The 25,913-nt window shown below is 39.0% G+C and overlaps 2 protein-coding genes across 2 annotated transcripts; one reads left to right on the top strand and one right to left on the bottom strand.

Annotated features, from left to right (window-relative positions):
- Positions 1 to 191: 191 nt before the first annotated feature.
- On the bottom strand, positions 192 to 3,744 carry LOC143412914 (paraneoplastic antigen Ma3 homolog). The gene is made up of 2 exons (XM_076874718.1): positions 3,158 to 3,744; positions 192 to 2,449 (listed from the first exon to the last, which is right to left on the bottom strand). The coding sequence occupies exon 2, from the start codon at positions 1,821 to 1,823 to the stop codon at positions 192 to 194; it is 1,632 nt and encodes a 543-aa protein (XP_076730833.1). The 5' UTR covers positions 1,824 to 2,449; positions 3,158 to 3,744.
- A 184-nt stretch (positions 3,745 to 3,928) lies between these two features.
- On the top strand, positions 3,929 to 25,292 carry LOC112436089 (protein mono-ADP-ribosyltransferase PARP14-like). Its single transcript, XM_076875350.1, has 14 exons — positions 3,929 to 4,099; positions 4,246 to 4,346; positions 4,817 to 4,847; positions 5,307 to 7,516; positions 8,391 to 8,618; positions 8,758 to 8,979; positions 12,996 to 13,056; positions 13,266 to 13,415; positions 13,625 to 13,687; positions 13,917 to 14,093; positions 21,725 to 21,952; positions 22,038 to 22,336; positions 22,617 to 22,791; positions 24,307 to 25,292. The coding sequence occupies exons 1-14, from the start codon at positions 3,934 to 3,936 to the stop codon at positions 24,588 to 24,590; spliced, it is 4,395 nt and encodes a 1,464-aa protein (XP_076731465.1). The 5' UTR covers positions 3,929 to 3,933; the 3' UTR covers positions 24,591 to 25,292.
- Positions 25,293 to 25,913: the final 621 nt, after the last annotated feature.

Here is a 25,913-nt window from a genome sequence, read left to right as displayed (position 1 = left end):
TGAGTCGAGCAAGCAACTACATTCAACGCCATTGATAACAACTCTGGCTGTGCATTTTCTACCCACAAGTCTTTTGGGAAGTTTAGGCACTGAGTGAACATTAGCTGTTTCACATTGGGCTTTTGTTGTCTTTTTCTCAGTGGGACTTGGTTCAGATTTAGCACCCATCTGTCCCGCGACAGGGGCTCCTTCTAGTTTAAATTAAATGACTCATCAACTGGTCTGGATATTTCCCATTCTCGCTGCTTCTGTCTGAGGGCATTCCTTTTAGCTGCTACTAATGCTGGGTTGGGATCATTACTACAGCTGGAAGCGATATGACCATCTTCTCCACACTTGAAACAGTATCCAGGTTTGGGTTTGGCCGACACTGCAGCAATTTGTGGTATCTGTCCCGGCTTGTTCTGAGTTTTGGTACTTGGGTTCCTTTTTGCTTCCTTTTGAAGTTTCTGCGATCTTTTCTCTGTTTTATCAGCTCTGAGCTGTGCGATTTGAGACCTGAGGTCAGCAATTTGCTTCTGGAGGTCAGACGAATTGCTGTCCATTTCATGCTCATAATCGTTCCTACCTTGAGAGCGTGTGGTTTGCACGTTAGAATAAACACGAGTCTTTTGGATCCCCAAATGTTGTTTCATGCGGGTTGCTTTACTTGCCTGTTTGTCCTCCTCGGTGCGTAGGTGGAGGAGTAGCTCTGCAAAATGAGGTGGGTCGTCTTTCTTTTGTTCAAGTTGAAGGTTTGCAATCAATGAGCTGTCCCAACACCCTCTACAAAACTGTCTCAGGAGCTGTTTATTGATGTCACTAGAAGCAATTCCGTCTCTTTTTATGACTAGGTTTAGCACTGTGTGCAACCTTTGCAGGTAATGTGAGGGTTTTTCACCTCCATTCTGATTGGTGTTTAAGAAGCGAGCAAAGAGTTCGTCGCCGTCCTCTACAGTTGCATAGGCAGAATCAAGATGTTCAAGGTAAGTTTTGGGGTTTGCTTTTGGACCAAAAGCTTTCACCAGGTCCGCTGCAGGGGGTGAAAGACTTTCAACAATCTTTCGCACAACTTGAGTTTCGGTGAGCGAAGGATCAGTCAAGCAAAACTCTACGCTGCTGCGCCAAGTGTCATAGTCAGTTTCGAAAGGAGGATGTGGAACTCTCCCTGAAAAAGGTTTCAGTCTGTATTGCGAGTTTGGTGGGGGAATGACTTCACTGCTTTTAACAATGTGCTCTACAATAACCCGCTGCACTTCAGGTGTGCTTAAAAGGTTGGTGGGAATCTGAGGGGTTTGTTTCTCAGCCTCTGCCGGTGGGTGAGTATTCAAGGCACTTACATGGTTGCTATTGGGTGTTAAAGGAGAAGAAGGTAGGGCCTCATCACTGTGGGGCACTGGCTCTTGTTCAGTGGAAGGCTCAACTGTGTGGACATCCCCTCCCAATGACTCCCCAATTTTAGCTAGTTCATCCATCAAAAGGTCTTTAAACGATCGGTTGCTTCGTGCTGCCACATCTTTAAGCTGTGACAGGTAAGTTACAGTAGCTGATGCGCTGGTTTCAATGCTATACGCACTGGCTAGGTCTCGAACGTGATAGACAACTTCAGGTTTCACAGTGCAAGGTCTGTCATAAGGCAAATATCTTTTCTCTAGTTCTTTAGCAGTAGCCTCATGTTGAAATTCCACAATAATCTGACCACCAGTTGGTAGCTTAATCTGCCTACTGACAGGACCGAAAGCTTCTAAGAATTCAATTATTTCTTTATCAATGTCTGTGTTAGTTAAACCACTGACCAAGACAGCATTTTGAACTTTAACATTCTCTGTTTTCACAACTTCCATGGTTAGGACACGTAAAAGTACCAGTAGAAAAAAATACAAGTCACTGTGAAGCTCCAGGCACTCTTAATCGTTTTATTAAATTTTGGGTGGACTAACAACTCTGCAAACCCTCCTGGCTGGCTCGCCACTTTCTGTAACCAAGTACAGGATAGGGTAGGGGAAATTAAAGTAAGATGGAGAGAATGGGCCAATAGCTAGATTCGCAGGAGGGATAAAGGGAGTTGCGTGGAGAAGAATGACTGGAGCCACAGGTAAAGTTGCTATGAATTGTATTAAACTATTTAGCAACAATTTAACAGCATTTTATGAACAGGAATGAAAACATAAAATAAAATACAGTGACAGCAATAATAATAACAGTCAGAATCCTATCTGAGCTCAGATATGTCAGTCTTGCCGGCTTAATAGTCAGTGTTCAGTCAAGTCAAATCCAACAGGTCAAAAGTTTGTGATTGGTGCGATTTCGTCCTACCGCACTGTTGCAATTGTTCGTGAGAGAAGAGCAACCTGCCCTTCTGGGCCAACTCAGAATGGCTGTGGTTCGGTTCGGTTCAAAGGGAAAGGCTCGCCATCTTCCTCGTCAGGAAGAGATCCAGGTCTCACGATCCCATAAAAAAAAACCTAGCCTGTAAACAACAGGACTATTACTAATTCAGTTCACACTCTAATGATATACATGGCCATATGTAAATAATGTAAGTGCTATAACAAAACAAGCACAAAACATTAATTCTAATTTCTAACTATAGTCTATACAGTGCATCTTAATCATGAATGCAATCTTTAAATCACAATCAGCTTATTCTATCGTCAAGGTGCACATTTCTATCAGAAATCAGAAATAAACCATAAACTATGGTAGATTATTTTTTTACAGTATTGCCCTTTAACTGAATTACAGGAGCATTGCTTTACACTGCATAGCAATGAAGCAATATATTATTTACACTCAATGTACAGAATAAAATTACCAAAAGAATATACAAAAACCCACAGGCTGTAGTTTTACAGTATGTGGTAACGTATCAGCACAGTAAGAATACACACGGACATCTATCCAGTGCCACTCGAGCATCAAATGTAACAAAATAAAATAGATTCATGACCTTTAAGATCAACATTAACTTATTCCATCATCTAATTTTAGTGCATTTAATATTCAACAAGTAATACTAGAACATCATCAGCACACAAGCTGAGTGCTCAAAATGGCTGAACTCAGTGAGAAACCCCGTGTGTTCTCCCACAGTGAAAACGTGGTCAGCTACAGCTATGAGCATTAGGCTAGTTAGCTTTTCAATTAGCCTGATTCGCCCAGTCCCAGTTTAACTCACCAGCACACTTCTAATGTTCAACTCTCAGAGAGGATCTTGTTCAACTCTCAGAGAGGATCTTGTTCAACTCTCAGAGAGGATCTTGTCCACTTCATCCGCTCCTGCGCAGATCTACAACATTGAAATCGGGCCATTATATTCCCTGTTAACTTCTTGTTAGCTTTTTAGCTTCAAGGTTAGCTTAACAGCTTCTGACTCACCGCGATGGTTTCAAGGTCCGAAATGTTCACAATAAATCAGGTCCGTTTCTCCAAGGTCCATGCAGATCTCCGGTATGGATATTTGCTCAATTTATCAAGTTAATAGTTATTTTCCAGCGAAAAGCTTGGCGGTGAAAATCAGTGATGGTCTCGTGCACCTCCGTCTCTCTCTGTGTCTGAGCACGTGACCGTACAGAGCAGGGGAAGGCGGGGCTTGTTCCTTCCTAACCAGTAGGGGTGTTAAATATACTCTTTGGGTTTTATTCTTATATTTATAGTATTTATCTTTTATTATTGATTTATTTTTGATCAACTCAGTGATTAACAGAGTAATGATAAATCCCAATTAACAATAACATGTTGTAGTGCATTACTGAGTCGTGTAAACTCACTGGGTTACAATTACATATTAAAAGCATTTAATTTTAAATTGCATTTAAACCTGTCTAACACTGAGACTGAGTTTTTTTTAGTTTCCACCTGTGGGAGGATACCAGTCCTACATGTCTACATATACAAGTGAAGCAGAAAGTGAAAGAATTCATTCTTCTTTGTGAGTCTGTCTGCCCTCTAACGATGGCCAAGGCACACTCGTATCCTCTGCTCGTTGAATTTGAAGAAACCAACATACCCATATTAAAAATGAAGTTACTGCAGTACTTTTTTACTGTCGGTGGCAACTGTGAGATTGAGTATGAAAAGGGCAGCAAGACAGCGGTAGTGCACTTCAGGAGACAGGAGGGTAAGTTTGGCTGCATAAAGTGGACTGATAATAACAATAATAATAATAATAATAACAATAATAATAATAATAATGATAATAATAGGTTCTACGCCTTATTATCAGTGGAGTTCTTTACTGCAGATTTTTATTCTCTTGTATCACAGATCAGAGGAATGTTCTGGCGAAAGAGTCTCATCAGATCAGTTTGGAAAAGCGTGTTTTGAAGCTGATGGTTCGTTTACCCACTGAAGAGAAATCTTCACAGGTATTATTTATAATAGGTTGGTATAATCAAGGGAGATCTACATACCAGTAAAATGTTCAAGAATAGTTTTGTATCCTCTTGTGAATATAAATATACTGATGTAAAATATAGTCATGTTACACTATTTGTGGGTGGAAGGGGTCGAACCTCCTCCCAAGACTTCAACTTTAGGATTAGTCGTGGTTTTGAGCGGTTTATCTGGTTCTGGAAGTCACGTGAGTTACCATGAACTCAAAGCTGTTCTCGCTGTTCTCTCTTCCTGCTGTATGAATATTGCAAAAAACAAATGAACAAACAAAAGAACTTGGAAAACATTACTGTGTGTCTTTTGTTTATTTTACACAAATGAATTATGATTAAAATATTTTTCCACTGTATTTCTTTTAAGACCAACACCCATTTATGGCACTGGTCATGCAAGATTTCAGTTTAATTAAAAAAAAAAATTATTTTTTTTTTGTTCCACACAGGAATTCCCATTGGATAAAGACAACATGAAATGTAAGTACTGAATAAAAAAAAACACCTCAGACGTATGCCATGCATGCTATATATGTAATGAAGGTATTTAGTTTAGTTTAGTTTTCTAGTATCTTTTTACATGCATGTGTTTGTCAAAAACTTCTAAAATCTATTATTTAAAGTGTTTTTTCTCTAAGTATGTCTGGGTATATAAAAAACATTCCTACTGTGATTTTGTGAAGGATGACTGAGATTGACTCAGGGACTCACTCCTCAACTCAAATTGTCTGTCTAAAACATGAATTTGTCAGTTCTATTCAGTTGTTAACACCTCTCTTTTATCAGGTATGTGTTGTCTTTATTACACCAAAGTGTTGCCTGGCATCGCAGATGTTAGTCATAGCTGATGTATGCTGTTGAGCTGGATAAACAGAAAAACATGTCTTACATATCTACAATGTTTTACATGTTTGTCAAGGTATTTTTTTTTTATTACAGCTGTTGAAAAGATAAAGGGGAAGGATTCCATCAAGAACGAAGAGGCCAGAGTTCATCGGTTTTCTGTTTTAGAAGTTGTTAGAAGGTCATTCTATGGCAAGCTATCACTAAAACTTCCTGTGGCCATCTCACAGCCCATTGACAGTGCTGTCCTGAGATACCTAGCTCAAAAAAAATCAGCAATAGAAGGCATTTGTAAAGAAATGGAAGAACATTTCTGCATCGTAAACCTCGGCCAAACCACTGTGACCTTGAGTCCTGTGTCTTCTTTACTAAAGCAACAGGATGCCAAAGCCATCATCAAAGAATGGACTGATACTGTGAAGGCAGCGTTTAAAAAATCTGTGTCAAAGTTCAAATCTGTGAAGTTCTGTCCAGATTCAGATGCATGGGAAGAGTCTGAGGAAAAGATCAGAGAGATGCTACTGAATGAAAATGTGATCGTAGTACCTGATAAAGACAGTGGTGCTTTATCAGTGGCTGGTCCTGTTAGTGATGTCAACAGACTGGAGAAATCTCTTTCTGAAACTATTAACAAGATCCACAGGGAGAAATCAAGTAAAACTGTAGAGATCAAAGTGTCACCATCAGTTTTCCATCTCCTGTGTGAACATGGGCTTATGCACAAACTTCTACTTCTGTATCCAGGATTGAAAATGTCATCAGAGAATCCTAATCTGAAAATAACTGGCTTAGGGGAAGAGATTAATGCAGCAATCAATGCTATATTTGATGCAGTACTTGCATTAAAACGACAAAATCTGGAAGTAGATAAATATGTGCTTGAACTGTTGAAGGATGAGCAACAAGAGGAGCTTACAGATGCTCTCCTCACATCTCATCAAATAAACGCAGCGTTTGAAATCAGTGGAAACAGGGTGCAGCTCCTTGCTGTTTCTTACAGAGATCTGTTGCGTGCTCAGGACCATCTAGGACAGCTGTTAACATCTCAGTACATTAATGTTGAAGACAGTAATGTCCTGAAGAAGCCAGAGTGGCAGCAGCTGGTCAGTCACTTAGAGCAGGCTAACAGTAAGAAATGCAGAACTCGAATCAACACAACTGCTCAACAAGTCGTGGTGTCAGGCTACAAGGATAGTGTCAAAAATGTTCAGCATCAGCTTGGTGACTTCTTAACACAGAACGCTCACATTGAAGAAACTGTTGTGGTCAAAGCTAATGCTGTCGTTGAATACTTGAAACATTTCAACACATGTTGGATGGAGAAAGTGAAAGACAAGGTGAGAGTGTCTTACAGAAATGAGGCCATCTGTCTGAGTGGATCCAGAGTGAATGTGACACATTGCAAGACTGTGGTTGAAGGTGCCGTCTCTGCTGTAGTCTTTGACAGTCTGACTGTCTACAAGTCTGGAGTGAAGAAGCTCTTCCAGGAGAATGAAGCGCTGTATGTTTCCTCAATCAAAAATATAACTGGTTGCCTGGTCCAACTGGTTGATAAGACAGGTAGTGGACAAGACAATTTGGTTCTTAAACAAGTACCAACACCTTTATACCAGCTTAGGACACATGACGGAGTGGAAATTGCTGTTTGCAAGGCAGATATGTGCAGCTATCCAGTGGATGCAGTTGTGAGTCCATGTAATCAAGACTTGAAACACAGTACTGGAATTGCAGCAGCACTTTTGAAGGCTGCTGGCTCTCAGTTACAAGATGAATTTCAAAGAACGATAAAATTAATGGGGAAATTGAATGCAGGAGACTTTTTTCTAACTGATGCAGGAGGGCAGCTTTGTTGCCAAAAAGTTATCCATGCCGTGGGACCCATGTATGAAAAAGATAAACCTCAAAAAGCTTTGGATCAGCTAACAAAAGTTGTTAAAGGAAGCTTAGAACTCGCTGAAGCCTGCAGATGCGTCTCAGTAGCTCTTCCATCTATTGGCAGAGGCCTGGGCTGTTTTCACCTCAAGCAGTGTGAACTCACCATTGTCAAAGCAGTGAAGGAGTATTGTGATGAGAAATGTGATAACATCCTGCAAAAGATCCATTTTGTGAACAATGATGACATTGCTGTTCAGGATATGGTGGCTGCTGTCAGGCAGGAGTTTGGAAACCTCAGTGTCACTCCTCCTCCCACAGCTCACAAGCCATCAGTTCTACACCCTACTGGATCTGACCTGAACTTGTATCATGTGCAGACAAACGAAGGACTGGACATCGTTCTTAAAAAGGGAAACATAGAGTTTTCCAAGGTAATTTTGATTTTTATTATACTTAATTCAGAGCATGTAGTTACCTTAGTAGTTGCCTACGGAGCCCCGCAGGGAACATGGGAGAAAAAAAAATTAAGACGGACTTTTGCAAGATCTCGCAAAACAAACTCGGGATCTCGCAAAACTCTCGCAAAAGTTGAATTCCAACAATGGCGGCAGCTACTTAGTTGTAATATTCAGAGGTGTGGACTCGAGTCACATGACTTGGACTCGAGTCAGACTCGAGTCCAAGTCATGTGACTCGAGTCTGACTCAAGTCATTAATTTTATGACTTTAGACTTGACTTGAAAAAAGGTTGTAAGACTGTGACTTGACTTGGACTTTTACACTAGTGACTTGGGACTTGGACTTGAACCTGTTTACTTGAAAAGACTTGATATTTTACCCAAATCTAAAATTTAACATACATATTATATAAAAAGTGTGGACCATTAATTCACTTTATTCATTCATTCATTCATTCTTACCACACTCCGTATGTATGTGAGCGTGAGCTGTAGCACAGCCAATCAAATTAACCAGATTTAAAGAAAACAAAAACAAAAACGCTCGAGCCAAAAATGCTCCCAAGAGTAATTTCCTTCGGCTACACAAACTACGAAGTAGTCAACAAAAAACGAAATGCAACATGCAAAACATGCAAGAAGAGAATTACAGACGGAGATGGAACAACTTCCAACTTTGTCCGACATTTGAAGTTGCATAAAGAACGGTAGGTGCTGCCTAAAATAAATTATCTATTTATTAGTGAAGGGGTTCACTGTTTCTTGTTTTATTATTTTTGTTTTCTTGTCTATAATAGTTATTTGCACTGCTGAACACACAACTGATAACTGTTTCATAAATTTTTAGACAGAGGTGATTGTGAATACTGTGCCTTCAAACCTTAATCTGAACAGAGGTGCAGTTTCCAAAGCCATCTTGCGTGCAGCTGGACCCAAACTTCAGCAGTCAATAAATGCACAGGGCGCTACTGGAAATGTTGGTGAGATCATTGTTACTGAAGGCTGCCAACTAAACAGCAAAGTTTTTCATGCAATTGCACCTCACTGGGATAATGGAAAAGGTACATCTGAACAGGTAATGTGTTTCATCATGTATAATACAAGTATATTTAAATAATCTTTACAGTCTAAAATTGATGACATGTATATTACTGTAATTAAATATCATTATCTTTGTTATTACTATTAAATAGTATTTATTTGTTACCATACAGTGTTTGCAAGGAATCTTTAAGGATTGTTTGGACATGGCAGAGAATAATAATCTAACCTCCATATCCTTGCCTGCAATTGGCACTGGAGACCTGTGTTTCCCAACAGCTGTCGTAGCCTCTTTGATGTTGGATAAAATCTTAGAGTTTAGCAAAATGAGACGCCCCAAGCACCTGAAGAAGGTTGATATTGTACTTTACCCAGCTGATACACAGTGTATTCAGGTAAGAAAAGCTTGCACATTAGTGTCAGAGGTCAAGAGGTACCGGCCAGATATAGTTCGGCTGGAGTTGGCCAAGGTGAGAAGCAGCAGGCTGCTGGGGTGGGTATCATAGTATTCCCTCAGCTTGCTACCTGTACATTGGAGTTTTCCCCAGTGGACGGGTCGGGGAAGGGGTCCTGACTGTTGTCTGTGCCTATGTGCCAAATGCATGTGCTCAAACTATAGGAGGATCAGACTCCTCAGCCCCACAGGGAAAGTCTATGCCAGGGTGCTGGAAAGGAGAGTCTGTCCTTTTGTCGAACCTCAGACACAGGAAGAACAATGTGGTCTTCATCCCAGTCATGAAACGCTGGACCAGTTCTTTACCCTCTTGAAGATACTTCAGGGTGCATGAGAATTTGCTTAACCAGTCTACATCTACTTTGTGGACTTGGAGAAGGCATTTGACCGTGTCCATCTGAGTATTCTTTGGGAGGTGTTTCTAGAGCAGGGGGTTTCTAACCTGTTGCTACAGGCCATCCGCAAGAGCTGTCCTTTGTCACCCATTCTGTCAATACTTTTTATGGGCAGAATTTCTAGGCGTAGCCAAGTGGCAGACGGCTTCCACTTGGGCGTTCTAAGAATCTTGTCTCTGCTTTTTGCGGATGATGTGGTTCTATTGGCCTCATCAGGTGGTGGCCTCTAGTGCAGTAATGCAGTGTATTTTTTGCATACAAGTAATAGCTTTAGTGTTTTGTTTAAAAATTTTAGCATGAACTTGTACAAAATGCAGCAAGATATTAAAAAAAAAAACACTTTTATTGATTATAAAATAGACTATATTGGATTCATATCGGTATTGGCAGATATACAAATTTATGGTATCGGTATGGGACACAAAAAGTGGTATCGTAACATCTTTAGTTACTAGTATTCGTTTGGAAAGTACTTGGACTTTCCATATAATTATCTCTTCATTTCTTAGCAATGCTGCTTCCCTGCTGACTTATTCATAGTACGACTTCTTGTAGTGACATTGCATGCTTTAATACATCTAAAACACAAGATGGTGCCAAGGTTTCTGTAATGCAAGTTTTCATTCAATATTTTTAGAATGACATAATATGCCAAAGCCTGATTGCATAGATTCAAAAAGGTCTTGGACAAATTCCAGAGATTCTACTGCATATTGACATGAAAGCATCACACAGTTGCTGCAGATTTATTAGCTGCTTATCCAAATTTCCTTTTCAAGTACATCCCAAGAGTGCTCTACTGGATTGAGTTCTGATGACTGTGGAGGCCATTGGTACAATGTGTCTTTCCAGTCTCCTGTTGTCCAATGTTGGTGAGCCTGTGTGAACTGTAGTCTCAGTTTCCTGTTCTTAGCTGACAGGTGTGGTCCCCACTGTAGTCTCTCCGTTGCTGTACCTCATCTACTTCAAGTTCAGATGCATTGTGCTTTCATAGATGTTTTTCTGCATACCTTGTTTGCAACGAGTGGTTACTGTTGACTTCCTATCAGCTCAAAGTAGTCTTGCTACTGACTTCTGATATCAACAAGGTATTTTTTTTTAGCAGAAAACAGCTCCTCACTGTATATTTTCTCTTTTTCTGACCACTATTTGTCAAACCAAGAGATGGCTATGTGGGAAAAAAATCACACTAAATTTGAAGTTTCTGAAACATGAAAACAAGAATCCATCCTGCCTTTTATCATCGGTTCAGGCAGCTGCTGGTGATGTAATGATACTGGGGGATATTTTCTTCATTGAGCCCCTTAATACCAAGCAAGTGTAGACCCTAAAGCTGGCGGGCCTAAATGATTTTAAACGAAAATCCAAGACAAATCCTCAATAAAACTGTCCTAAAAACCTCAATCAGAATGTTCCTTATGCAACCCTGTCATTATTAAAAAAGACTCTTAGCTCAAGATTTGCTTCACCAAAATCTGATGCAAAGGAGCTCAAATGATTTGGACCAGAAGGTTCGGCTACGTAAAGAAGAAGTGAATGAGACTCAGACAGCTTTGAATTTTGAAAATGCCGGCTTATATATTTTTCCTCATTAAAAGAAAAGAAAGAAAAGAAAATTAATAACAAACAAACAATAAAATATTTCAAATAAAAGTTTCTCTTTTTGGTATCAATGTTTCTCTCAGTGACAACCTGAGCACAATCACAGCAGTCACCTTAAAAAAATCTTACCTGGGTGCACCCCTGCTAAATGTACAATTCAGGTTTCCAATTCAAAATGAAATACAATTTCAATGACAAAAGTCCAAATGACAACATTCATCTGACATTGCGTAGACTTTGTTAGCTGACTGCAACAAAACCCCTAAATTGGAGGAACAAGTCCAACTTGCCCACACCAAATCCAGTTCCTGTGTGTCGAGATGTCACAGTTCACAATCTGTTAGCGCATAAAAGTACTGTTGTAACATAGTAACTGTTGTTTACAATTAAATTAGGCAGTAAAATGTGTAATAATAATTGCACTGGTTTCAAATGCTTCTTCTGTAGTTTAAGTATTTACAATTTCAATAACATTCTGAATATAACACAGAACTGTAGGGCATTGCCTCAAGTTTTTTTCTAGCAAACCTTGTAAATGATTTCTTCTGTAAATGCTAGAAACCTTTTACTCACAGCGAACTCATAAAAAGTGCAAATAAACAATGAACATGTAAAGTAATTTGCTCACCGATCTCAGAAGAGGACAGTGCAGGAGCGCGAAATGGCGCCTTCTCTGACTTTCTACAACCAAACAATGTGAAGAGAATGGTAAATGGCCTGTATTTATACAGCGCTTTACTAGTCCCTAAGGACCCCAAAGCGCTTTACACGTCCAGTCATCCACACATTCACACACTGGTGATGGCAGCTACATTGTAGCCACAGCCACCCTGGGGCGCACTGACAGAGGCGAGGCTGCCGGACACTAGCGCCACCGGGCCCTCTGACCACCACCAGTAGGCAACGGGTGAAGTGTCTTGCCCAAGGACACAACGACCGAGACTGTCCAAGCCGGGGCTCGAACCGGCAACCTTCCGATTACAAGGCGAACTCCCAACTCTTGAGCCACGATCGCCCTGAATGTATGCATTACCCGATGCAGAATGTGAACTAGTTACTTGTTTTGAACTTAACACATTGTTTTAGCACTACATATGCATAAAAGCATTTTTAGCATAAGTAGTGGGTGATAACTCTTCATTCTTTATCATTTCTGTACTTTTTTTCAGTGAATCTCTGTCTCTTTTTTCCCTGCTAGTGCATTCAGAGCTCATGCCGTATCTGCGAGAAAAGCCTGTGCTCTCTCAGACAGGCGGGACAATGTGCCACTTTAGCCCACTGGCTAAAAGCAACCCATGTGTGCTTCAGAACAGTTAACCCTTTAACTGCTGCACATATAGTTTATAAAGCTCACGTGCTCTCAGACTGGTTTCTTGAACATGACAATGAGTTCACTGTACTCAGGTAGCCTCCAGAGTCACCACATAAAATCCATTGGAGCAACTTTAGGATGTAGTAGATTGTACCTAATAAAGTGGCAGTGTAGATTTTGAATTAAAAAAAATACTGCATTCATAAAGTGAAGACATTGCTTACCATGCCTTAAACTTGGATTCTGATCAAGAACATGGGAGGCATCTGGCTGCAAAAAAAGACCAGCTGCATAGAAGTCTATGGTAAAACAGCCTTTAAATCTCAATCAAAGACTCTCAGCCCTTTAAATGAATAGCAATTAAGATAATTTTTTAACCATGCTATTAACTTGCTTTAACCATGCATGTTTGGGTCTATTGCATAATTAGGCATTTTGACATAGAGTCTTTGGAGAAAGACTCATAGCATGGAGATGAACTCTACAGCTGGCCTTAAGTGGCCTTTTAGGAAATGGAATGGCTCTTCTTTGTGAACTTTGTTTTTAAACTTTACAGGTTGCTACTTCATTTATTGCATTGCTTAACTTCTGTTTTGGTTTAAATATTAGTGTTTTTTTCAGTTGAAGTAGATTGTTTTGTTTTTGCAGGCTTTCACTGATGAATTTAAGAAGTTTCCCAATGCCTCAGGTGATTCAAGTTCTACAAAAGGTCAAGACACATAATATTGCATTTTTTTTTTATCAAAACCTGTACATTTTCAAAAAGCTTATAATAAAGTCTTTTTGCTACTCAGCTAACAAATAGTTTTACCAACATTAAATCATATACGTTTGAAGTGAAAAGTGTATTTATTTATTTATCCATTAATTTAATTTGTTGGCTTTAGTTGTTCATGTTTTTTCAACTGTTCACGCCAGGACGCCCCTTCTCTAAGCTCACCTCGACCTCAGATATGCATGAGACTAAAATGGGAAATGTGACTATACAGGTAGTCACAGGAGACATAACCAAGGAGACAACTGATATCATTGTCAACTCTTCCAATGAAAGCTTTTCCCTTAAGTCAGGTAAATTATAGAAAAAAGTGGAATACTACACTTTTGAAAAATATTTATAGATAATTCTCTCCCCACTACTGCACAGTGGACATAGCAGCCAAAAGAAGAATCAAGCATCTTATTAAATTAAGTTTTAAATTACACAAAAGATGAATCCACCTACAGTAATCGTTATCTTTAATTTTTATTTATGCGTATACTTTTTTCACTTGATCCAGGAGTCTCTAAAGCTATTCTAGACGCAGCTGGTAAGGCTGTTGAAGTGGAATGCCATAACTTCGGTAAGAAATCACTTTAACTTTTAGATTTTATGACACTGTAACACAGAGTAGACTCAACCTACAGTATAACAGTTTTTGTTTTTTAACAATAAAAATGAAGCTGACTTAAAATAAAGCCCAATTTTGCAGTCATAATCTAAAATTGTCAATAAAGGAAATATGGCCTAATGAAGCATTCTCATGGTCATTAAGGGTAAAAGACATAAAGATCCACTATCTCCACATTTAGGTGCCAAGTCCAATCCAGGCATGATAATGACTCAGCCAGGTAACCTAAAGTGTAAGAAGATCCTTCACGTGGTTGGAGATTCTGACCCAGTAAAAATCAACAAGATTGTGAAAGATGCACTTCAGATGTGTGTGAAAAGCTCCTACACCTCTGTATCATTTCCTGCAATTGGCACAGGTGAGATTTGTTCATGTATGTCAGAAGTTCATGATATGGAAAATCTACGTACCATACTATATTAAGCCCATGCCAGAGACTTGTTTTATGAAACAGGTTATGTTTCAGATTAGAGATCAATAGATATGAAATCACCACCTACTGACCAATCAATTCTCTGCACAATAGCGATTTAAACAATTACTTTATAAGTATTAATGCGTGATCCTAAAACTGGCCATGAATCTGCACTAGTTAACTTTATGTCAAATTTGCACACAGTCTAATCCCAAGCTAGACTGGATTCGACAGTCAAAGCTTTAAACACCAACACCATATGTAGCTGAAGTAACTTCTGAACTGAAAAACTATTATCATCAGAAGCTATTGTTGTGGACAAACAGTATTTTTTACACAGGAGGCAAACTTTTTACTGGCAGGTGAGGTCACAGGTGAGTTAAACAACTCCTTGGTAGCAGGGCCCCTTTTTTATTAAGCTTTTAATCACTTTTCATTTTCACCAACGTCACTCTATTGTCATGGAACTTCCCTGAGTTATTCCTAACTTCAAGCTTTAAGTATGTTTAATCTCGCATTTATGTCATGTATTCACATTCATGAATGTAAGCATGTTCTTCGTTGCATTTATGTTATATGTTCATAGTAACATTGAATGTAAGCTGCTTCTTCATTGCATATGTATTTTATAATCAGGTTTAATTCATGCCTCTTTGCACTGAGCTGTGGATTCAAACTGTCTCACTTTGGCTTCTCTCCAACAATAATTTCACATGTAACAATTTGTGTATGTGTGTTTTCTATTCATTAATGTAATTGTTAGTTAATTTCTCTCTTTAGCTCTTTTCTTTTAATCATTATTTTTACCTTTTTTTCTTTCTTTTTTTTTAACCTCATTGTTGTGATGTGGTGAACATTTCTAAACCTTCATGAGTTCAGCTTTCAATCCAATTTTCCTATATGCATTCACTATATCACAGTCAGGTTCACCTCTCACTGTTCTCACATTTTCTTGTGGGGCCTCGCAGATCAACACAGGCCCAAATCAGCTGTTTCTTCTCTCCATTGCTTCTCTCTTGATCTTTTCAGTCTTTTCTCCCAGCATGGCAAATATGAAACTCGGTGTCCGGTGCTGTCCAGTACTTTCACATCATCATCTCACTGTTCTTACCAGCCTGTAATTCACAGTGCATGTTGCATCACGTGCTTTCTTACGTGCTGCTGCTGGAGTCGTCAGTGTTATAGTTCAGTTACACTGTCTTTTTGCCTGCTGTTAGTTCTTCAAGTACACGATGTTCTGTCTCTCTTCTGTCTTAATCAGGAGATTGACTATCCTTTAAGCTTCTTCTCAGGATAAGGAGAGAATGAGAGGTGAAGCTGTCAAATTTTAAGCCAAAGCCTGGCCTGTTTTCCTCCCAATTCTGTTAATCTATCATTTTGTCGCTGTACTCGTGTTTCCAGGTTGAGAGAAGTCCACCTGTATTAACACACTAAAACACTTAATATAATTTTATTACTTTTTCTTAAGACATTTCTTCCTAAGTCTCTCTCTCTCTGGTCCCACACTACACACATCAGCCAGTGTCCTTTTATGGTCAAGGAAGTGGTCAATGACCACTTGGTTTTTAATGGGTGCCCGAAATCCTGCGGGCACCACCCGGACTTTACCTGGACGCCACCAGGGCTGGTGACGCGTCAGCCACCAGGAGTCGCTGTCACACGCTGAGCGACCACGCTCCTAGGAATCGCCGTTCCCATCCTAAGTAATTTAAATAATTCTAGAAGCATCACTGTGGACTCTAACCGCCAGTTTATTATCTGATGCCCAGGTCCCACCCTATAATCAATGTGGGAATAAAATTCCCTGACCAAATGTCCTAATCTAATCTCTTTTCTTGGCTGACGTAACAGTCACATACCACACCAACTTCAAACATACGTCACAACAACTTTTAACTTCACCCTAAAATTAATCACAGTAAATTTTGTCAAATATCCCCAAACTTTAATTTATTTCTAATTACCCAAAATTATCATGGACATGTCACCTGAAATCTACTTAACAGATTTTATAATTTAGTTTAATTTCCACTACTGAGCCAATTTAACGGTAACAATCATCAATTCGGCAGACAACTAATTTAGAATTCATCCAATGTGCACAATTTTCAACAGGCTTGTGCGCTTACCTTTAATCTTTTAGACCAGTCTATTGTCCACCTCATATCAGATTGTACCTTAAGGTCCAAATTAGTCCCCTCAGCCGCAAAAGAATCCAGGTCACTGGCACCAAGTATTAAATCCCAGTTCTTTGTATTCTTGAACGGCCAAGAAAGACACAGGGCTCAAAGTGGTCAAACTCAAAAAATGATTTTTAATTTTACATATCCCGGGATATGGAGACTAAGCACACACAGAAACGCCTGCTCACAACAGCCAGTCTCAAGCAGTACAGGAAGCCAGGTTATTTATATATGCGTCACACACTTTAAGTTTCGATCATACACCCTATGTAGTTTCACTTTCTGCTGCAGTTACCATCCTTCTGCAAAAGCATGTTGTTTCCTGTCAGCCTGCAACCTAGTTTTACACTGAAGTCTGGGCCTCTCATAAAACACACTAATCAGCATTTAGATTATATATTTTATTTCTTAACAGCCCCTAGGGTGGGCGAGTTTCACCCACAGTTCCTGAAGGATGCTGTAGGGCTGTCTTGGTTGACATCAGTGATGGGAATAACGGCATTACAAGTAACGACATTACTAACGGCGTTACTTTTTTCAGTAATGAGTAATCTAACTAATTACTATTCCTATCGTTACAACACCGTCACCGTTACTAACAAGTAAATGCAGTGCGGTCACGTTACTATTTTTCAACAAACAGGCGGTTGAAGCCGTCTTCAGCTTACCGCACCTTATATCAGTTGCACAGAAGTAGCTGTAAGTAATCTGGGCGCTACAGCTTTAAGTAGCTGCGCGTGCTCCTGCGGACAGCAATCACTTTCTGGAAGACGATCACTTTTTGGCACAACACCTGGAGCTAAGGGGCCAAACAATCGCATGAGTGCTGCTGTTTGACTGAGGAAGAATAAAGTAGTCGTGGTAAGCCAATCACATGACCACTCTCTGCAAGTACCCTCTGCTTATAACCAAAAAATAAAAAAATAAAACAAAAAACTCCCCTCTCGTGTTGGTGGAAAAATGTACCATGTCTACCAATCAAAAAATGATATGGCAACATGACATTTGGTTGTTTAGGAAGAGGGGGTTGGTGCTCAAAGTTAAAAAGGGGCACATTGAACCAGGCTGAAAAACAACACCCACTCGTCAAGCAATATGGGGTTGCATCATACTATATCACTGTTGTGAGGTGGCGACAAGGCAAAGCAAATGTAGCCTTGAGCAATAAGGGGGAACAGAAAAGCACTATAAAAGAATCAGTTCATTCACTGTCTGTCATGTTTTGTCATGTTACCTTTGCACTATTATGTTCTGGCACAGACAAGACTTGTATTATGAGTATGAGTCTGTGGTCTGGGAGAGAGTCCTGTAACTCTGTCTGCAAAATACAGTATATAATGACCAATGTTGGGCAATTGATTATATAGTTACTTCTTCAAAAAAGTTACTGAGTTTTGCAAACAACAAAGTTTTTTGCAGCTGTTTACTTAAAAATGCTGCCAAGGCATTTTTTTAAACAAAGATTTCAAAATATTTACAGAACAATCAGCTGTTCTGCATCAAATTTGATCCTACACAAATTATTTGTGCCACTCCAAATAAAAATTTTTGTCCACTATGAGATAAAGGAGAACAACAGCCTGATACCTGCAGGTGTGACAACAGGAGATGTGTCACTCCTGTAACACCTGTAATATTCAGCAGTCGCCTCATTGTTCTGACACACACAACAAAACGGTTGACTACACTACACACTAACTACACAAGACGACACACTAACCTTAGACTCCAAACACGCTAAATGTTGCAAATCTCTCACATCTCAAAATACCGCCATCACTCCTAAAACTTCCCTCCTCCCTAAACAACCAAATGTCATTTTGCCATATCATTTTTTTGATTGGTCGACATGGTACATTTTTCCACCAATAGGAAAGGCTGGGGTGGGGGTTTTGGTTTTGCTCACAGGTGGAGAGCGCTTTCGAGCGTTATCCTTATAAAATGCAGTTTTTACCATTTCTTCCACAGTAAATATAAACAACGACAGTATTCAGGAAGAAAACCAAACATTGCAGATATTTTTATCATAACTCTGGTTTTACGTGGCCGATCAACACAATTTAAAAACTGGTATAAAGTCCACACTTTTTCCGTCAATTGTTCCATCTGTCCTGCTCACATCTCCAATGGTTGTACAGGTTGTCATTAACGTTAGCTGTGTATATACGAATGTGAATCGCGTGATTGGCTGGACTATGGGATAAGGTGGCATCGTTCTAATCCCATACTGGAGCAGCCAGTCACTTACTAACACTGCAAAACAGAATTGTTAACGTATTTACTTTAATTTCAATTCAGGTTAGATTCTTTTGGTTTTTTTGTGCGCAACACAGATTTTTTGTGCGCAGAGACCATGGCAGCAGTGGGCAATTGCACACGCGCGCAGCTTAGAGGGAACATTGGCCAGGGGTAATCCACACATGGGCTAGCACAGGACCACCAGTGTGTCTGCAACTGGCCGTGTGATGGCGCATGTGTGGGCCACCTCTGACAAACCAGATCTGGGCCACAAAATGGCCAACATTCTTTGTGGTATGTGGGCCATGTGTAAGCACATTATGTGGGCCAGATCCAGGCCATACCAATTTTGCTATGTGGGACTATGGCCACAAGTTTCCATCATGGTGCTGATCCAAATCCTTCCCTTATTATTTATTACTAGGGCTACAATAATAAAGCAATGAGGGGGGGAAAGAGTAATAAATATGAAGTAATGTATTTATGATGGTTTCATTTGTTTCACTATCCACTCTGTAGGGAGAAAGCTCATTAAATTTTTAAACTGTAGAGATTCAATAATTTTACCGCTGTAAAATCAGCATTTATAGATTTGAAAATATAAATCTAATATAATCTGTTTCTTAATGTATGTTCTTTAAAATAGAGTGTGTGTTTAAATATCATAATTATAATAATACGCAATTATGTAGACATGCATATTAGAAAGTTTAGTGAAATATAAGTTCTCCAGAAAGGCAGGAAAAGCCCTGTAACTTACTCTGCCTCTCTTCCATCTCATCTTATCAATCACTCTCCACTTGCTGTCCATCTGAGAACAAGACACAATTTGCTATTTCATTAATCTAATATTTAATTATCCATAATTAAAAACTCTCACACCTAATCCATAATAAAGTAATGACAGAAAATGTTAAACATCCTCACAAGGCATGTCTGGACTGTATTAAATTATGAGTAATAATTAAAAAAAAAAAAAAAATCCCACACACCCACACGCAGCTTTTGTGTTTCATCCTTCGTCTCCCCAGTCTGACGTGTGTTCCCATATTTGTCCCTGTCTTCTGTCCTAGTGTCAAGCTGGCATGTCCTTGTCTGTCTCAGTGGTTGTGTTACTTCCCGATTTCTTTTGACAGCCCCTTGTCTTGCGTGTTATGTCTAGTTTTGGAAGGGTTCTGCATTTGGGTCCTCTCTGCCTGTCACACAAGACCTCCAAGACAGGTGACCTGTTCATGACCCAAAAAAAAAAAAAAACCAAAAAAAAAAACCCCACACAACAACAACAAAAACACTATGTGCTGCAGCTATATGGGTGGATTTTTTGTTGTCTTCAGCAGAAATTCTGCTGAAATTTATTCTTGATATGTATTCTTTTTTTAAAAAAAAAAAAAAAATCCCTTGGCAAGTTAAACGGTTTTGCAGTGTGTTCAGATTCACAAAAAATTACCATTTGTTATTGTTTGAATTTGAAACCATTTATGCGTTGCCCCCTCTTGAATAATGAATCCGTACAAAACTCAAAACACTGTGACATCACCTAATTGAAGTTTGTCTAGTCTGAAAAAGAAAGTCCCCCATGCCTATTGCAGGATTTTTATTGTTATCCAATATGAGCATACATCTAGATGTAACGCAAAGTTATTTAAGGGCTAGTTTTATTGCAATGGGTGAGTTTACTGACTGACGCGTAGAAGAAATAGTTCTTTATGGAGCCTAGATGGTGTGAATGACGAGACCAGAGACTGCAATATCTTGTTCAGGAAATGTACAATGAATAAATGGGGAAAAGGGGAAATGGAACAAAATAATTAATACAACACACAACATAAATAAATGCCCACAATTAATAAATTAATGCTGTGATTTTCTGTGCAAGAGTCCTTTTTCAAAGAATTCCTCCTTAGGGTCCAGCTTCATGTAATGGTGAAATATGTCCATAATCCAAAGACTGCAAAGGGGGGGGGGGGAGGGAGAATGGTCCTACCGGCTCGCCACTTCGATATGAAGAAGAAGATCAATTCAAAGGTGATAAGTAAATAAAAGTGTTCAAAAACAGCAGTTTTTGAACCGGAGTTCTGCTCGTGGTGGGAACGCCGCCGAACAAAGTCCTTTTTTAATCGCGGAAACGACCGACTCATTACTGACAACTAACAGGTTGTTTTTGGTAGATGTTAAAGACACTTACCGCTGAGGTGATACAATTTTATAGGCGAATTGAGGGGAGAAAACGCTTTGTTTTCCAACGCCGTTCTAAATGCCATAAGCTTACAGCCATAGCAGGAATGGAACCCGGAAGTATCCCCCCACAGCCGGTTTTCATAAATGCCGCGACGTGGAAGGAGCAAATCAGGAGAGGGGCCTCAAATCAGCTGACGTGAGTCATGTAACAGTGCGTAGTTGATATGGGTTACATAGAACCATTTCCAATTGTGACTAATTGGATAAAGCCCAATAGCACATCATGCTGCAGAGTGTTTCAAAACAAAATCTATTAAAATGATGATTGGAACTCTGTCCAACACAAAGCCAGTCAGAGAAAAGAAAGCCTTTAATGAAAGACGAATTCATTGTCGGTCTCTGGTTTTGACACCTTCTCAGATGTATCAGAATCAGAGAGACTTTATTTATCCCCAAGGGACAATTAAGATACAACAGAGCAGCATGACGTTGAAGATAAGGACAGGGCATAAACAGGCAACAAGAATGAGATAATAAATACACAGAATATACAGTATATACACAGTTTTAAAATCACACAGTTTTAAAATTAAAGTGACTGAATATGTGAATAAGTAAAGTAAGTGAATAAAGTGTCAGCAGTATAAAAAAAGAGTATAGAGTATTTTATGTTTATAGTGTGGGAAAACACACAAAAAAACAGTACAAGTAAGTTCATGTTTTAGTAAACTTTTTAGATAAGCTAATATAAACTCTCTAAAAACTTCTACTGTAAAAATAATAGTCTGAAAACTTCTTAGAAAAGAAACCTGCTGGCCTATACACCTGATTATCAGACTGCATAACTAAATTTCCTTTCATGTAACTTGAATCAACCTAAAGAAGGGCTTTAGAAAGTTTACTGACACATATTTAGCATGTACCTTTAACAAATCAATCCTTCAAATTATAATAATAGTATTATAATATTTTTAGGTCAAGGTAATGCACAAGGAAGACTGGTGGCAGATGCCATGTTGGATGCAGTGATTGATGCGTTGAGGCAAAATACCTCCAGTCCCCTGACCATAATCCGCATAGTTATTTTCCAGAAAGCTATGCTAAAAGACTTCCACAGCAGCCTGGAACAGAGAGCAGCTACTGATCGCAAGCCCAAGGATAAACGAAAGGGGACCTGGGCAGGCATTGGCTCCAAATTCAAAGGTAAAAATATGTAGAAGAAAAATCCAGTACTGTTCTGCTGTCTCCAATCAGTGCTGAACGTCTAATGTTTTTGAATTTCCTTCAGCAATGCTTACTGGTGAAAATACTGAAAACCCAAAGAAAGAGAAAGATTTAATTAATGAAGGTCAGAAAGTTGATGCCACTTGCTTTCACATTTGTGGCGACACTCCGGCTGATGTAGATTTAGCCAAGAAACTATTGAGCCAAAAACCCCAGACCATCAAAAATAAGGACATTCCTGAACACTGGCAGCACATGCCAGTCAAAACCACATGTCAGGCTTTTGTGGTAAACACCAAGACATCGGAATATGATGAAATCCTGAGGCTGTTCCAGGCGTCATGCAAACGAACTGTTAAAAAGGTAACATTATAAATATTGTCTTTTAATTTCTGAATGGAAATAGTGAATGGATCATCAATAGTTGATAATGACTAATTATTTCCAGCTATATTCATGATTTTAATCTTTTTTTTTTTTAAATGACTTCCATAGAAAAAGTTTTTGGATAATAAATTGTCCACAAAAGAATACTTGATACTGTAATTTACTCAAAATGTATTAATTGTATTTGAAATCTATTTTCGTGCATCATTATGTTAACTATATCAGACTACACAAAAGGCACTTTTCTTCTTCTCAGATTGAGCGGATCCAGAACCCTGGACTGTGGAAGCGTCTACAGATCAAGAAGCGTGACTTGGAGTTGAGAAATGGTCATCAGAATAACGAGAGACGCCTTTTCCACGGCACCTGCAACACAACTGTGCCAATTATCAATGACCGTGGCTTCAACAGGAGCCATTCAGGAAAGAATGGTGAGATATTATAGAGGACCCTTTTTTTGTTTGTTTGTTTTTAGTGAGTTGATGTCATAGCCTTGGCTATGTTAAATTTGGTCGTAACACTGAGAGATGCACAGTTGGCCAGAAAAGACACATTTTAAAAATAAGCTTTTGTCCAGATATAGAATGTAGAAAGGGAGGCAATGGTTTACTCAACTAATTAGTACAACTGGCAAAAGGGTCAGTAACATGAAAAGGTATAAAACATAATATCTTAGATAGGCAATGTTTCCCAGAAGTAAAAACGGGCATGGGTTCAACAGTCAGCAAACTGTTGAACACTTTCAGAAAAATATTAATCAATAAAAGTTTGAGAATACTTTGAATACGTCATTATTTACAGTACATAATATCATCAAAAGATTTAGAGAATCTGGAGAAATCTGTGTGCAAAAGCACAAGGCTGAAAATCAATTCTGAATATTGGGACTGCTAAATCAAAACCCTACATCGTTGGTGGCAGTGGGGGCATTAGTGTATGGAATCAACAGCTTCCATATTAAGAAAGGTACCACTATTGCGGAAAGATATATACAGTTTTCAGAGCAACATATAATCCTCATTCAAGACTCAGCCACAGTGGGGCACAATAATAATAATAATAATAATAATGGATTGGATTTATATAGCGCTTTTCAAGGCACCCAAAGCGCTTTACAATGCCACTATTCATTCACGCTCACATTCATACACAAGCCAGTGTACTCCTCATGACAGACCCAAGCATGGATAAATGGCGAGGTTTGTGTAAGAGAGGACATCCTGTGTAAAATCTTGGTCAAATCAAACATGCAATTAAAGATTGTGATTTTCGTATCACATCAGTTGAAGACTGGGTTAACAACAACCCAGTCAAAGACAAGAAAGAAGAGAGGTGCAATTTGTGTTAAGCAGCAGTATAAGGGAGCGAACTGTTTGATACTGTTTGAGGTGGAAGGGAAGCAAGACCATGACCTCTGGAGATGGATTCCACCTGTTCTACCATGGTATAGACAAGAAGCAAAACAGATTAGGTGCAATCTTGAATTAAGAGTATGTGAATATCATTAAGGTAGAATAAGGTAGAAGAGTGTGTCAGACAGGATCATATGTTTGAAGCTCAAATCAGAGAGGTAACATTAAATGTCAGTATCTATGACTCAAATGTCAGAAGAGAGAGAGGGATTCTGGAGTTAGTTGGATGAAGTGGTAGACTGCCGTGAGTGGGGAGAGAGTAGTGAATGTCAATGGGATTTCAGTTGTTACTTTCATTGCTATTCTCAATTTAAACGATTTGTACATTTTCTAAATCATGTTGTATTGTGAATAGAATATGAGTTTATGAGATTTGCAAATCACTCTATTTTGTTTTATTTACATTTTTTTATTGTCCCAGTATTTTTGGAATTGGGGTTTTAGTATTTGATTTCAGAGTGCTGTGACTACTATGAATAACAGAAAGTGTTACAGAATTTGTTTCATTGACTTTCTGCTGTTCTTCATTTTCAGCTGCATTTTATGGTGATGGCACATACTTTGCTGTCAATGCTAGTTATTCTGCCAATGACACCTACTCCAAGCCAAATCAGAACGGGGAAAAGTTTATGTACGTCTGCCGAGTTCTGACTGGTGACTTCACTCTTGGAACACAAGGCATGATTGAACCACCAGCAAAAGGCACTGCCTCCACTGACCTGTACGACAGTGTTGTGGACAACCTGACCAATCCCACCATGTTTGTTGTCTTCCATGATGACCATGCTTATCCTGAATATTTGATTACATTTAAGTGAAGTAGATAAAAACTTCAGGAAAATGTTTTTTAGAACAGTCTGCAGCCTGATTTTACCTGCAGTGTTCTTGAAAATCATGTGAGGATAGATGCCTGTTTATATGACCATCAAAGGAACAAATTTGATCATCGGTGATATACATTTTTTCTGAACAGCATCTGTTCACTGATTTTATTAATTTTCTTTGAACAAATATAAATACCTTCCAATTACACACTGGTAAAAAGATGCTCTTGTGTTCAGTTCAGGGGTGTGATTGGGAGGAACAACCTCCAGAGCTGAAATTCTGCCTATAATTTTGATGAACAGAATTTCTAAGTATAGCCAGTTCGAGGAAGGCTTCCACTTAGGTGGTCTTAGAATTTAATCCCTGCTTTTTAGGATGATGTGGTTCTGTTGGCTTCATCAGGTGGTGGCGTCCAGCTCACACAATTGACAGCCAGATGTGAAGCAGCAGGAATGAGAATAAGCACCTCCAAATCTGAGGCCATGGTCCTCAGCTAGAAAAGGGTGGAGTGCGCACTTTAGGTCAGGGATAAGTTACTGCAAGTGGAAGAGTATAATTAACTCAGGATACTAAGGCAGAGGGAGATCGAACTAAGATGTTTCCAGATTTCTTTCAATACTTTGTCATGTTAATATGTGTTTGAGTGTGTCTGTGTGTTTCTGTGGATAACTAATCAATTTTGATTTTATTTTCATCAAGAATAATAAATTCCTGTCTTCAACTCCAACTTTCAGTGGCTTTAAATTGATCATACACTGCTCAAAAAATTAAAGGAACACGTTTTAAGTATAGCACCAAGTCAGTAAAACTTCTGGGATAATGATCTGGTCAGTTATGTATCAGAGGAGGTTGTTAATCAGTTTGAGATGCTTTAGTGTTAATGAAATTAGCAACAGGTTCACTAGAGAGGCAGCAATGAGACAATCTCCAAAACATACTTGTTTTAAAGGCCACTGACATTTTTTTTATTCTTGTCTTTTAGGACAGACTTTCCATTCTACTAATGAATGTTATCTTGTTTCAGGATACATAATACCTCCCATTATCCAAAGACACATCTGCTTATCTGTATCTTTTGCCCATTTCTCCTCTTCTTTTCTCTTTTTTTCTAAACTGAGGACCTGATGGCTTTGACCTTTTCTTGTCCATCTTCCATCAGTAATACCATCAGTAGTTTTGTTAATCACGATTATTGCGATTGAAATTTTTAAAGCAATCAACCCATCTGGAGCGCAGAATGGACAATCTTTGGACAAACTGCCCGAAATGTGTTGACAGAGACATTTCAGGGATTTTGAGTCATTCTGCACTCCAGA

This window comes from Maylandia zebra, linkage group LG16, assembly GCF_041146795.1.
Source record: "Maylandia zebra isolate NMK-2024a linkage group LG16, Mzebra_GT3a, whole genome shotgun sequence".
Taxonomy (NCBI): domain Eukaryota; kingdom Metazoa; phylum Chordata; class Actinopteri; order Cichliformes; family Cichlidae; genus Maylandia; species Maylandia zebra.
Note: the sequence above shows the minus strand (reverse complement) of the source record. Positions and strands in the feature narration are given on the sequence as shown.